The sequence below is a fragment of the Priapulus caudatus genome, unplaced genomic scaffold (genome assembly GCF_000485595.1).
Source record: "Priapulus caudatus unplaced genomic scaffold, Priapulus_caudatus-5.0.1 Scaffold626, whole genome shotgun sequence".
Lineage (NCBI taxonomy): Eukaryota > Metazoa > Priapulida > Priapulimorpha > Priapulimorphida > Priapulidae > Priapulus > Priapulus caudatus.
The window spans coordinates 38,791-50,331 of record NW_014577687.1 but is presented as its reverse complement, the minus strand read 5'-3'; the positions used below and the strand labels follow the sequence as shown (position 1 = coordinate 50,331).

General features: G+C 40.6%; 3 protein-coding genes across 4 annotated transcripts in view; 2 read left to right on the top strand and 1 right to left on the bottom strand.

The window, feature by feature from the left end:
- Positions 1-11,541, top strand: part of LOC106812239 (vacuolar protein sorting-associated protein 18 homolog) — a 22,934-nt gene that overhangs the window by 2,465 nt on the left and 8,928 nt on the right. The window contains exons 2-3 of the mRNA XM_014816069.1: positions 4,140-4,397; positions 4,681-4,849. Of these exons, the coding sequence (XP_014671555.1) occupies positions 4,236-4,397; positions 4,681-4,849 (331 nt within the window). The 5' untranslated portion in view covers positions 4,140-4,235. The remainder of the gene's footprint in view (positions 1-4,139; positions 4,398-4,680; positions 4,850-11,541) is intronic.
- LOC106812252 (protein FAM177A1-like) lies at positions 4,890-8,320 on the bottom strand. Its single transcript, XM_014816082.1, has 5 exons — positions 8,198-8,320; positions 6,455-6,613; positions 5,866-5,932; positions 5,635-5,732; positions 4,890-5,282 (listed from the first exon to the last, which is right to left on the bottom strand). Exons 2-5 carry the CDS (start codon positions 6,608-6,610, stop codon positions 5,106-5,108), a joined length of 498 nt encoding a protein of 165 aa, XP_014671568.1. The 5' UTR covers positions 6,611-6,613; positions 8,198-8,320; the 3' UTR covers positions 4,890-5,105.
- Positions 8,591-10,344, top strand: LOC106812251 (DNA excision repair protein ERCC-8-like). Of its 2 annotated transcripts, none has more exons than XM_014816080.1 (2): positions 8,591-8,598; positions 8,821-10,344. In XM_014816080.1, exon 2 carries the CDS (start codon positions 8,848-8,850, stop codon positions 9,985-9,987), a length of 1,140 nt encoding a protein of 379 aa, XP_014671566.1. In that variant the 5' UTR covers positions 8,591-8,598; positions 8,821-8,847; the 3' UTR covers positions 9,988-10,344. The 2 variants fall into 2 exon arrangements, with proteins under 2 accessions (XP_014671566.1, XP_014671565.1); XM_014816079.1 differs by lacking the exon at positions 8,591-8,598 and having other exon boundaries at positions 8,605-10,169; positions 10,203-10,214.

Genomic DNA, 11,541 nt, shown 5'->3' with positions numbered 1-11,541 from the left:
CAAGGCAGGAAACAAAAGAAGAAGGATGAAGCAGAACCGAAGACGAAGGAAAGGAAGCAGGAGCGAGCGGAGAGTTGTTTTTCAGGGTAGTTGTAGGTAGGAAGGCGAGAAGAGGGAGGAGGAAATAGAGAGAGAGAGGATAGACGCACAGCTATTTCAGGTAAGGTGTAAACCGCAGAGCCGACCGGAGAGGGAAATAAAACGGCTTGCGAAGAAAACGGCGTTCTGGCAGATTAGGACGCGACTGGCGGTGGGGCACACCTGGGAGACGGCTTGGATCCACGGCAAGCAGGGACGAAAGCGTAAGGGAAGAAGACGAAGCCGCGACGCAATCAGATCCACCGAGATCGCATAGAAAGGCCGGCTGGCATATACGAATGCCAGGGAAATCATTTAATTGATACACTAGTAAAAAAAAAAAAACAAAAAAAAAAAAAAAAAAAAAAAAAAACAAAACTGCAATAAAAGCTCTATAACGTATGCGTTAACCGCAGCTCACCGTGTTGCTGTTCTGTTCACCTTTATCGGCTACGTAGGCATCACGCGTCTTGCTCTAATACATCGACAAGAAAGCGGACACTGATCCCATACTGGACACACTTACTACCTTAAACGTCCCTGTCTGAACCGTAGTCGTCTACCCTAGGGCACTACAATATGACAGCACAACCCAACGTAGAACCCCTGGAACATAATAGTAATATGCCGTGTAAATAAGAAAAAGTTATTCTAACAGCATGTAGCGAATGGGTTGGCACTTCTGCTCATTTGCAAGCCTCTGCATAAAAAATGCAGTCGTAACCATAGGCCACTTGGAGAGCGTTCAGAGTGTAAAACACACGCCCCCCCACCGGCCATTGCGCGGCACACTTGACACATAAATATATCCTGAGGCGTGTTCAGGAGACCGAAACGCTGCGCTCGCGTTCGGCTCGCGCTCGGCACTTCTGACGACACTGCCGCGACCGAAACGCGAGCGAGCAGTTTGCGCGGTCAGGTTTGAAAAGCGCTGTTCGCTCAGTTGCGCGAGAGTTTACAAGATGGCGGCGAAAAATCTGTAGCGAATGCGGCAATCTAACATTCTGAACGTCCAATTTGCATCTTATTTCAACAGTTATTTCCTTTTCATTCATTAATTTACTTCGTAAATTCAATTTGTATGCAATTTGCGTCTGCTAAAAAATTCGTTTGAAACAGTACTTTGTTCTTCGCGATTAAAATCTGCTGAAGTACGCCTCCTGGGGGCCGCCATCTTTGATCAAGCGCACGCACAAGCCGAGAGCTCGTGTGTCGTTCAGGAGGCGCTGCGCTTCGTTTCATCGATGCGTTTGCCATCGAGCGCGTCGCCTCTGCTGAACACGCCTCTGGTTGTGCTCTGTTTAGTACCGGTTTCGGTTTTCACATATACGCGAGGCAGCCGATAGATGAGGGAATGCGATTTTTCTCTCTGCTGGCAAGCACTGTAGCACGTCAGCTGCTGAAACTTATCGTGTGAGATTGACGAATTGCGGGGTTTTTCACGGATTTTTCGGTGAGTTTGACGGTTTGGCAGGTTTTTTCAGCTACGAAATCCCTCGGTATAAGAGCATGGCCCTTGTGAAAATTGCAAAATTCCAGAGATGCGTTTGGGCGGTTTGGCCGCCTTATAGGGCAAGATACATAGATACAAATAGATACATAGTACAAGATACTATACATACAACTCAAATATAATATTAGATGGGCTCGAAAATTATGCACTTGGCGGCGTGTATATATTACGAAAGCAGACAATGCCTGCACGAACGCATACAGTATTAGCTGGTAAGCGAGCCACTGCATGGAGCCACTGCGCGGTACTACTGCCGCGGGCAAAGAAGAGGAGAAGAAAGACAGATTGCAGACTGTGCGCGAGGGGCAGAGAGCAGCGCAAACCAGGGAGTCTTATATATAGGCCTACTAGGCCTGCTGGATTACCACGTCTGCGCGCTAGGTAAAATCGTGCTACTAATTCATCTACTAATAATGGGACACAATCAGAAGCATGGGTAAAATCGCCGACAATAACATTGGCAGCAGGAAATATGAATATTTAGAAATCAGTCTAATAAAGATAATAAGGCATGGGAAAACTGTTACGTATGACATTTAAGAGACAGGCCACAACCCAACTTAGAATCCACTGGAACATAATAGTAATATGGGGTAAATGACAAAAAGTTATTATAACAGGCATGTCGAATGGTTGGAGCTTTCATTTGAAAACCTCTTGATAAGCAATGGTTTTCGTGTTAATTCTCTGTGAAATATGTAAAGATTCCCGGCGGGGGGGGGGGGGGGGGGGGGGGGGGGGGGGCGTCTCGAACTGTTGAGCTCCCCACGTACGGCATGCACGCTTATGGCACGTACAGCATGTACGAATGGGTTTGCGCTTGTCTCATTTCAAAGCTGTTGATAAACAATGCAGTCGCTACTCTTTGAAAGCTGGCTGTGCTCTGGCTTTAGCTCGGTGCTGGCGTTTGGTTTCACAATCTCTTGCGTTTAGCGGCAGTGGTGGATATAGATGATCGATTTTTTCTCTGTGTGGCCAGCGCACTGTAGCAGTCAGTCGCTGACAATGTTGAAGATTCCAGAATTAAGGGCGTTTTTTCACGGATTTCTTCGCGTGAGTTTGACGATTGGCAGGTTTCTTTTCAGCTACGAACACCCCCCGGGTTAAGAGATGGCCCTGTGAAAATTGTATCCAGATCGCGCTTGTGGCGGTTCTTGGACACGCCTATACGGGAAGCATACATAGCATACATACATACATACGAGAACTCAAATATATACTTAGATGCTCACCACTGAGTGCCCGCGCGCGCGATACAAGCTGAAGCGGCCACCACTGTTTCAGTTTCAGTTTCAGTTTCAGTATCCAGTATTAGCAATTATGCAGCAGGGGTATTGTGTATTCCAGCTACGTCAGTGCCTTCCGAGAGGGTATTCAGTACAGCGGGTGACATTGTTACGGCACAGAGGGCTGCCACTGTCAGCGGAAAACATTGCCGTGCTTCTGTTTTCTCAAGAAAAACATGAGAAATTAAATCATGTCATATAATACAATATATGAATGATATTAAAACCATCAAATTTTACTATATCATGCCATGGTATACACTTCCCAATACGTATTGGAAAATATTGCAATACGGTTTTGTCGTATTGCAATATATTGCAATACGGTTTTTGGTTGCAATACTCACCCCTACTAATTTAGTCATTATAATTGCAAATTAATTCCTTTTCATGTACCGAATTTGCAGATACTTTTGGCGTTGTCCGCCATTTTGAATACAGTGTAATCATTGTTTAAAGGGATTACGTCACGAATTTTCTATGGTAAAATTTGTTTAAAAAAAATTCCCATTTTTTTACATTAAAGTAAGAACTAACGCGACTAAACAAATCGCCAAATTCTTACCTGATAAGATTGTTTCTCAACTAGTTAAAAAATCCAAAAAACCTTAACGATTTGAATTAATGTTGTTCTAACATTAATTGCTTGCTATGCGGCTATGTTATGGGTGCACGAGTGTATGTTCACATCGACGCAATATAGTAAAAATAGGAAGTATAATGCAGCAAATTTAACCATTAAATGTAAACAGAATTACTTATATTTTGTGAAAAAGTGGAAATATTTTATTTTATATTTTACTATTTACGCGTGACGTAATCACTTTTAAGTCGATAATTATGTGATTAGTTAAAAATATGTACTTAAAATCGCTTTCCTGTGAAACAGATTTTTAAGTATGATTAACTAATCATAATTACAGGAGGTTAAGTATGATTGGTGATTTAATCATAATTAAAGTTAATCACGCTTCGTGAAACCGGCCCCAGGTATTTACTTACGATAAATAATGTCATGCCCTTGTGTTTTATATGCTTGTACCCTTTAAATTCCCTGTATTCAATAAGCTCTTCACACTATCAGCATTGGTTAGTATATATACTGTATGCAATTCCACTGAGGTATATAAGCCTACTAGATACTACTATACTGTACAGTAGCTAAAAAAAAACTTATCTATAACAATCTATAATATTGACTCTTAGCTTATAAGGTGCAATCAGCCTTCTTACACTAATGATAGTTGTTACCAACTTGGCAGGTTCTTGAATGATAGAAAGTCCTGCAAGCATTTCCTGGCGAAACAAATGCGAGTTTATAGACTCTACCTACTGACTTAGACTCCACCTACCTAAAGATGGCTTCACTGCTAGATCAGTATGAGCAAGCCACAGCAAGAGCAAGTTCTGCAGTGGCATCATCAAGGAGTGCAGCCACAGAGGCAACGTCTAGGGGATTTGTCAATGTCAAAACGCAGGATGATATTCCGATTTTTACTAAACAGAGAATCAATTTCAAGGTACGCCTAATTACTTTAAGGCTAATGTTATGACTTCTTTGAACAGCGTCGTCAGTCACTTACCGTTCTTCTTGCTCAGGGTAGCTAATTGTCCTGCTGTGCTAGCAGCCACGAGCCTCATCACACTGCCACTTGGGTCGAAGTTATACACACCAGGAGGGGGTAGTAGATTGTTCATTGTAATAATAGGTAAGGTGTCGGTAAAGAAAATTGATCAAATATAGAAATTACTTACAAACTAGTTGTATGCACATTTTTCAGTTGTACCGTATCTTTGTTGTAGCCACGTGACTCTATATCACACCTGGTTGTGAGCAACACTATGCTAGTGTTGGCCATGAAAAGAAACATGCTGCTGAGGATAGATCTAAAGCAACCAGATTCCCCAGAGGAAATTGATATCGGACGGCCTGATGATGACAAAATACACAAGCTATTCTTGGATCCTACAGGTTGGTCACTATGTGATTGTGTGTACGTACATCTTTTAATTTAAATTTTTTTATTATTAATAGGGACTACTAATTTCTTGTAATACTAAACACCAACGAAACCTACTTAACAAAAACATAACAAATATAGGTGTGTGCGAATATAGCTTAAGTAATTAAATACAGCCAATACATTCATACGAAAAATATATAACCTTCTCATTGTAAAGGACGGTCTTCAATTACAGGCTATTAAAACCATGTGCTACTGACGAGACTACTTCAACTGAGCCGGGTTCAACACCAGTGGTTGCTCTTGTGGCTGGTGTGTCTGTGCCTGTGGCAATGGTTGGGAGCCGATCGTGACCTGCATTTCCATTTCGTTTTGACTCTCTGCCGCCCACCGTCCTGCTGCTTCCTTCTCTCGCTCGGCTCTCTCCTTATCCTCCTTTGCCTGCATACGAGAAACATTAAATGTGCCTGCATTCAAGCGTGAGAAACAGGTCCTACATTTCAAATTTTGCTCCATCGCGTAAAAATGAAGGAAAGATCAACGTCAACCTTGATCCCATCCGGGTGGGATAACAAGATACAATAATTATATTAGGTATATAAGATATAAACATATTTTGCATTTCACAAAAGGGGATAGCATGTGGAAAATGATGTTTTGGGTTAAACATAAGTTTTAATAAGAAATCAAACCAATAAAGTTGTATACAAGAACATGTCAAATTTTCTGTGCTACACTTTACCAACACAGTACTTCGAGACAGGGTACCATGATTTTATACTTTGTTACTTACCTGAGCAACAGAATCATTATACTCATCTATAGCATACTGGTACTTTGGTGACGTTATCCCGAAGAAATATGCCAAATTCTCTCCAAGGTAGTCACAAACTAGATAGAAAAAAATAACAAAGCCCTACATATCCGTAAAATAACACTAATAATACAAAAATTGGTATTTTACAGTGATTGTACATTTGTTGAAAGAACACACACTAGAAGATACATATAATACACAACTGACCTTTAAGAGTGTTTGAGGGTGTATTACTTATGTAATACCAGAAGTAAGGTAGCCACGTTAACCGACTCTGAAAATCAGAAAATTAAGAGGAAATATCAATATTAGGCCAGCTAAAGAAACTTGTTCTGAACATAGCCTAATTCAGGCATGACCAGCTGGTGTGCTGAGGGTCAGATATAGCCTGTGACTTGGCTTTATTCAGTCCATGACGAATTCTCCAAACATAATTAAACCCAACCCTCAAGCTACCCATAAATTTATAGGCTGCTGATGAGACCCATTCATGAATTATTCCAATTAATAGTATCTTAACTTACAAATAGTTAATTATAGTAGGGGTCTCGCCATTGGCACTTATAACTTGGTATGCTGCACCACCTACTGGATAGATAAGTTCTGGGACATTTTTTGTATGCAGGAAAACAACACAAGGGACATGTCTAGCAGCACTTCCTATGTAGGAGTGTGCATCAGTCAGTGGAAATTGAATGAAATTAGCTAGGGCAAGAATTAGTGAGCGCAGCAATTTGGTAATGCTAGAAAATAAGTTCAGGTGTTTTCAAAAATTTCACTCTGCTCCTTATCTTACAGTGTCAACAGTTTGTTTGGGTAGATCTGGCGCATCGTTTTCATCTTCCTCATCACTGTATTCCTCTAGTATTCCATCACTGAAGTGAAGGACCCTCTTTGGTTGCTTCTTTTGCCCTAGTTCAAGGGCTATGTCCGAAAATTCTTCTGTTTGCATGACCTGTACCCACACAACAAATTAAATGCACGAAGTAACAGGAGGGTAACTTGTGAAAAGATAAGAGGAAAAGATATTACATGATTGCTTTCAATAGTTCATATTGAAACGTTATTAGAAAAAGTTATGTTGAAAGACGGTTAATTGTATACATGAAAAGTCCAATGAACCTGTAAGATGTGTATTGCTAGCTTCAGAGGCACTTGGAATGTTTCAATAATAAAATGATTGTAAATAAACACAACACGTATTTACTATCAGTCTTGATGTTTCTATGCTCTCTTTCGCCTATTATTATGAATAATTTCCTGTAAATACCGTTCAAATGCTCCGAGCTGCAACACACAAGTACACCGCACACACGTCGCTGTGCACAAACAACAAAATTATAGAGCAGGTGGGAAAGCATGACCGAAAAAATTCGCACGACGCTCGCTTCATTTCACACAATCACGGCACAAATAGACACCTAACAGCCTCCATTCTGGCACCTATGCTTAGCTAAATGTTGACTTGTTCGAATTATAATTTGCCAACTGGTACTGCCTACTTTACTCAGAGATATCTGAATTCCTGTAAAGAATTCTTACTTCGCCAAATGTAAATGTGAGCAAGTGCTTGTTTATCACCCGAAACTCACTAACCGCACTACTTGATTGTTTTGGCCAATAAACGTAGTCGTGTGTGTGACGTCACTCCCGCACGCATTATGCTGCTTTGCTAGCTTTGCTTGGCGGGCCTCATAATGGAGCTTGGAAGCAGGTACGTTTGAACTCAGAATGCAATGTGGTGCCATTACTCATGTACTTGCTTCCATTTACATTTTGGCGGAGTGGGAGTTTTCCGCAGTAATTCACAAGACATCTCTGGGTAATGTAAACAGAACCCGTGTTGGCAATATTACAATTTTTCGGTCACGCTTTCCCACCTACTCAATAATTTTTTTGTTTGTCCACAGCAGCGTGCATGCAGTGTACGTGTGTTGAAAAGAAGCATTTGAACGGTGTTTACAGGAAATTATCGGTAATAATAGGCGAAAGAGCGTGGAGAAACATCAAGACTTTTGTACTTGAAGTATATACATTTTGTGTTTATTTACCATCATTTTATTATTGAAACGTTCCACGTGCCTGTGGCTAGTCTCGCAGTCGCTGAGTTGTCGGACTAAACTGGGCCAAGCTCAGCCACGATTTACAGCTGTTTCACGTCGCATGAATCGTAGACACGTAGTGAGAACTAGGACGGTTTGAAATTGTGGCTAAACCGGGTCATAGCAATGCAATGACTGACACATTGACGTCACAATACTACTACTGTACTATAGTAGTACTACTAGTACTACTACTACCAGGAGTAAGATAATATAGGATAGTAATTAGCTCCAAGAAACGGTATTGCTAGGGTTAGAATACCATTGGTGTATTGACGTTAGTCACACAGCCTGGTCGGGTTAGATAGTAATATCCTAATACTAATACTAATAGTAATATTATCTTACTCCTGTCCTGGTACTACCAGTACTAATTACATTGAAAAAATAGAGTACACTACATGAAATCACTTCCAAATAATATAAATTGCCCTTACTTTATGTTGCACAGGTAATTTGAGCTATACAATAACTGAGTGTGAATTTGGGATAATCTAGTCACTGATGTGTGTATACAAAATTCAGTACATTCGACATCAACAATCAAAACAGAGCCAAACACTGTATTGGTGGCGCCATCTCTCGTAAAAATAAATACATACAACTAATACACTACTGTAAATATATCATATAAACCACATTCACAGTGTTTTACTAACTCATAGGGTGTCTACATGAAAATTACTTTATTAGCGTTTTATCCTTGTGATATTGTCGCGTGTAAGCCTATATGATATCCTAAACTACATGATAGTGCAGTGCTGTTTAAAATGGGTTGACCCCAGTGCCGCTAGAGGGCACTGGCCACGATCGTTCATAAAATGATAAAAGTGTTGTAGTAAGACTTAAGTAGTTGAGTAAGATTGATATATAATTTACTAGACGACTACTACTAGACATATATAATTATCTTTATCATCTACGTCTATGGATACATGGATGTCGTACAGACAGTCGCGGGTGTGATATAAGCGCAGTTCATACGGTTAGATTGGAAAACATGATAAGATGTTTGGAGGAGAGAAGTTCGGGGCTGCTATTACCTACCGGTGTTCAACAGGCAGTGTCAACGGACAGAGCCCTGGCAATGCAGCTCAGCAAACAGCGAGATGTCGAAAAAGTACATACGACTCCTATCAACTCATTGGATCTAGATCCCGTCGAGATGCGTTATTTAATATCAGGCGCGTCAAATGGCACCATCGCCATCCACGATCTGCATAACGTCACTGGTCAACCCCAGTACACATGTCCACTGCTGTGCACAGTTGACCGATGTTCACAGCACGCTCACAAATACAGTGTAGAAACCGTTCAGTGGTATCCTGCGGACAGTGGCATGTTCGTTTCAAGTAGCTTCGATAAAACGTTGAAAGTGTGGGACACAAACACTCTAGTGCCTGTTGAAACGGTGGCATGCCGCGAACGTGTATACTGCCATCGTTTGTCCAAAATAGCGACTAAACATTGTTTGATTGCGGTTGCGTCGTCATTATCGCAAGTCAACCTTGTTGATTTAAAATCTGGCTCGTATAGTCACATCCTAAAGGGACACAAAGGTGCAGTATATGTAGTTGATTGGTCTCCTCAAAACGAATACGTTCTAGCCAGTGGAAGTAGTGATAACAAAGCCCTCATGTGGGACGTCAGAATGGCAAAAAACTGTATATTTACGCTGGACCAGCACAATGGCGATGCGACACGGTGTGGTCCGCATGCCGTGCAGACTGCTCACAATGGCGCAGTGAACGGCCTCCGATTCACAGCCGACGGCTTGTACCTCGTATCGTTTGGAACGGATTGTCGCGTTCGTTTGTGGCGCACGGACAACGGACAAAACATGCTCGTTAACTACGGGGCGATTAACAATGTGCACGAAAAATGTCTGAGCATTGATGTCTCCTCGTCACTCAATCCTGAGATTGTGTTCGTGCCTCACGATAGCAATATTGATATGCTCTGCCTACATACAGGTACGAAGCTGCAGCGGCTGGTTGGTCATTATAATGATTGCAATACGTTAGTTTATCATCCATTCCACCAGGAACTGTACAGTGGTGGAAATGACAGAAATATAATAGCATGGTTGCCTAAAACAGCGAGTTCTGATGACTATCAAGAACATTTGAAGGAAACGAAATTGAAAAAAGGAACATCCCGTGAAACAAAGAAGAAGGGAGCTAATGTTAATCTCATGCAGGACACCTGGAGCAGTGATGAAGATTAGGGAAAAAAATTGCAGGATTGATTTACTGGTTTTGTTTAAATAAGCTGCGTTCACACGAGACTTCGTATTTATGAAATACGGTATTTGCGAGATACCGAATCTGAGACAAATTCACGACCGAGTGTTCACACACTGTTTCACAGCTCCAGAAATGCCGTATTTGCGAGCTGCGAGCTGCTTTAGTACAATGGGAAAAAAAACAATGCGTCCAAGAGAACAATCAAGCGCAATCTCGCTCGACAGTTACACTCGCGTTACGCGAGTGTAACTGTCGAGCGCTGACAAGTCTATAAAATACGCGGCTTCAGAAATTCAGTATTTAGCGTTCACACAAGAGAAATACGCGGTCCAAGAGATTCGGAATTTCTCAAGCACGAGAAGTATTTCGGCATCTGGGAAGCCACGTATTTCAACAAATACCGAATCTATTTAGATTCCGTATTTGTTGGACCGCGCATTTTAGCCTCGTATGAACGCTAAATACCGAATTTGTTGCTACGTGGGAACGCGGCTATAATCAATGATGACATATGAGTTTTGGTTTATAATATCATCAAGAGCCCATTAACCCCAGAGCGTACAACGCTGAAATAGGAAAACCATGGTGTCGTTTCAGCAAAATTAATAAAGTTTAACTACCTTATTTTGTTACTTCTCTACCGGAATATTATGCAGGAGTCATAGCTAGCCAATATAAGATCAACCGCTTGTCGCTACGATGTTTCTATGCCGAGATATAAAGCGATAAAAATCGAGTACTTCTAGATAATCCTAGCGTCATATCACAGGATTAAAAGGAAGGATTACCTAGAAGTATTCGATTTTTATCGCTTTATATCTTGGCATAGGAACATCGTAGAGACAAGCGGTTGATCTTATATTGGCTAGCTATGACCCCTGCATAATATTCCGGTAGAAAAGTATCAAAATAAGGTAGGTAAACTTTATTAATTGTGCTGAAACGACACCATGGTTTTCCTATTTCAGCGTTGTACGCTCTGTGGTTAATGGGCTCTTGATATCATGGAATTATTTATACAAATTTGACTTGTTAGGAAATATAATTTTACAAAGGCATGAACATTTTCATATTTGTACAATCATGTATTCTATTGGTAAAATAAATCCTTTTGTATTTTATAATGTAATTGAAATCAATTTTTTTTATTCAAAAATATTGTTTTATAATCGTTTATATATCAACAAGTAATGTGAGTTGACTATCTATAATATTGCCAACGACTCCATGTATTTTGGCATTGTCGGAGTGTATAACTAGTAAGAAACGGTAGTAATGATCAGAAAATATGGTAAACGAAAAAAAAAGTATAAACGAAAAAACGATGGCCATAGAAATAAATAAAGTACAGTTAAATACAGTATAAAATACGCTGTTATCTAGAGATATTCGTTTCTAAAGCTGATAAGACCTTGAGTAACATAAATACTCTCTTCTAGAAAGAAAGAAATACTCAGAAAAATGCACAATATACAGTAGAAACCCGCGTATAAGAACATAGATTTTTCCAAGTTAGCCTCAACATGTTCTTATAT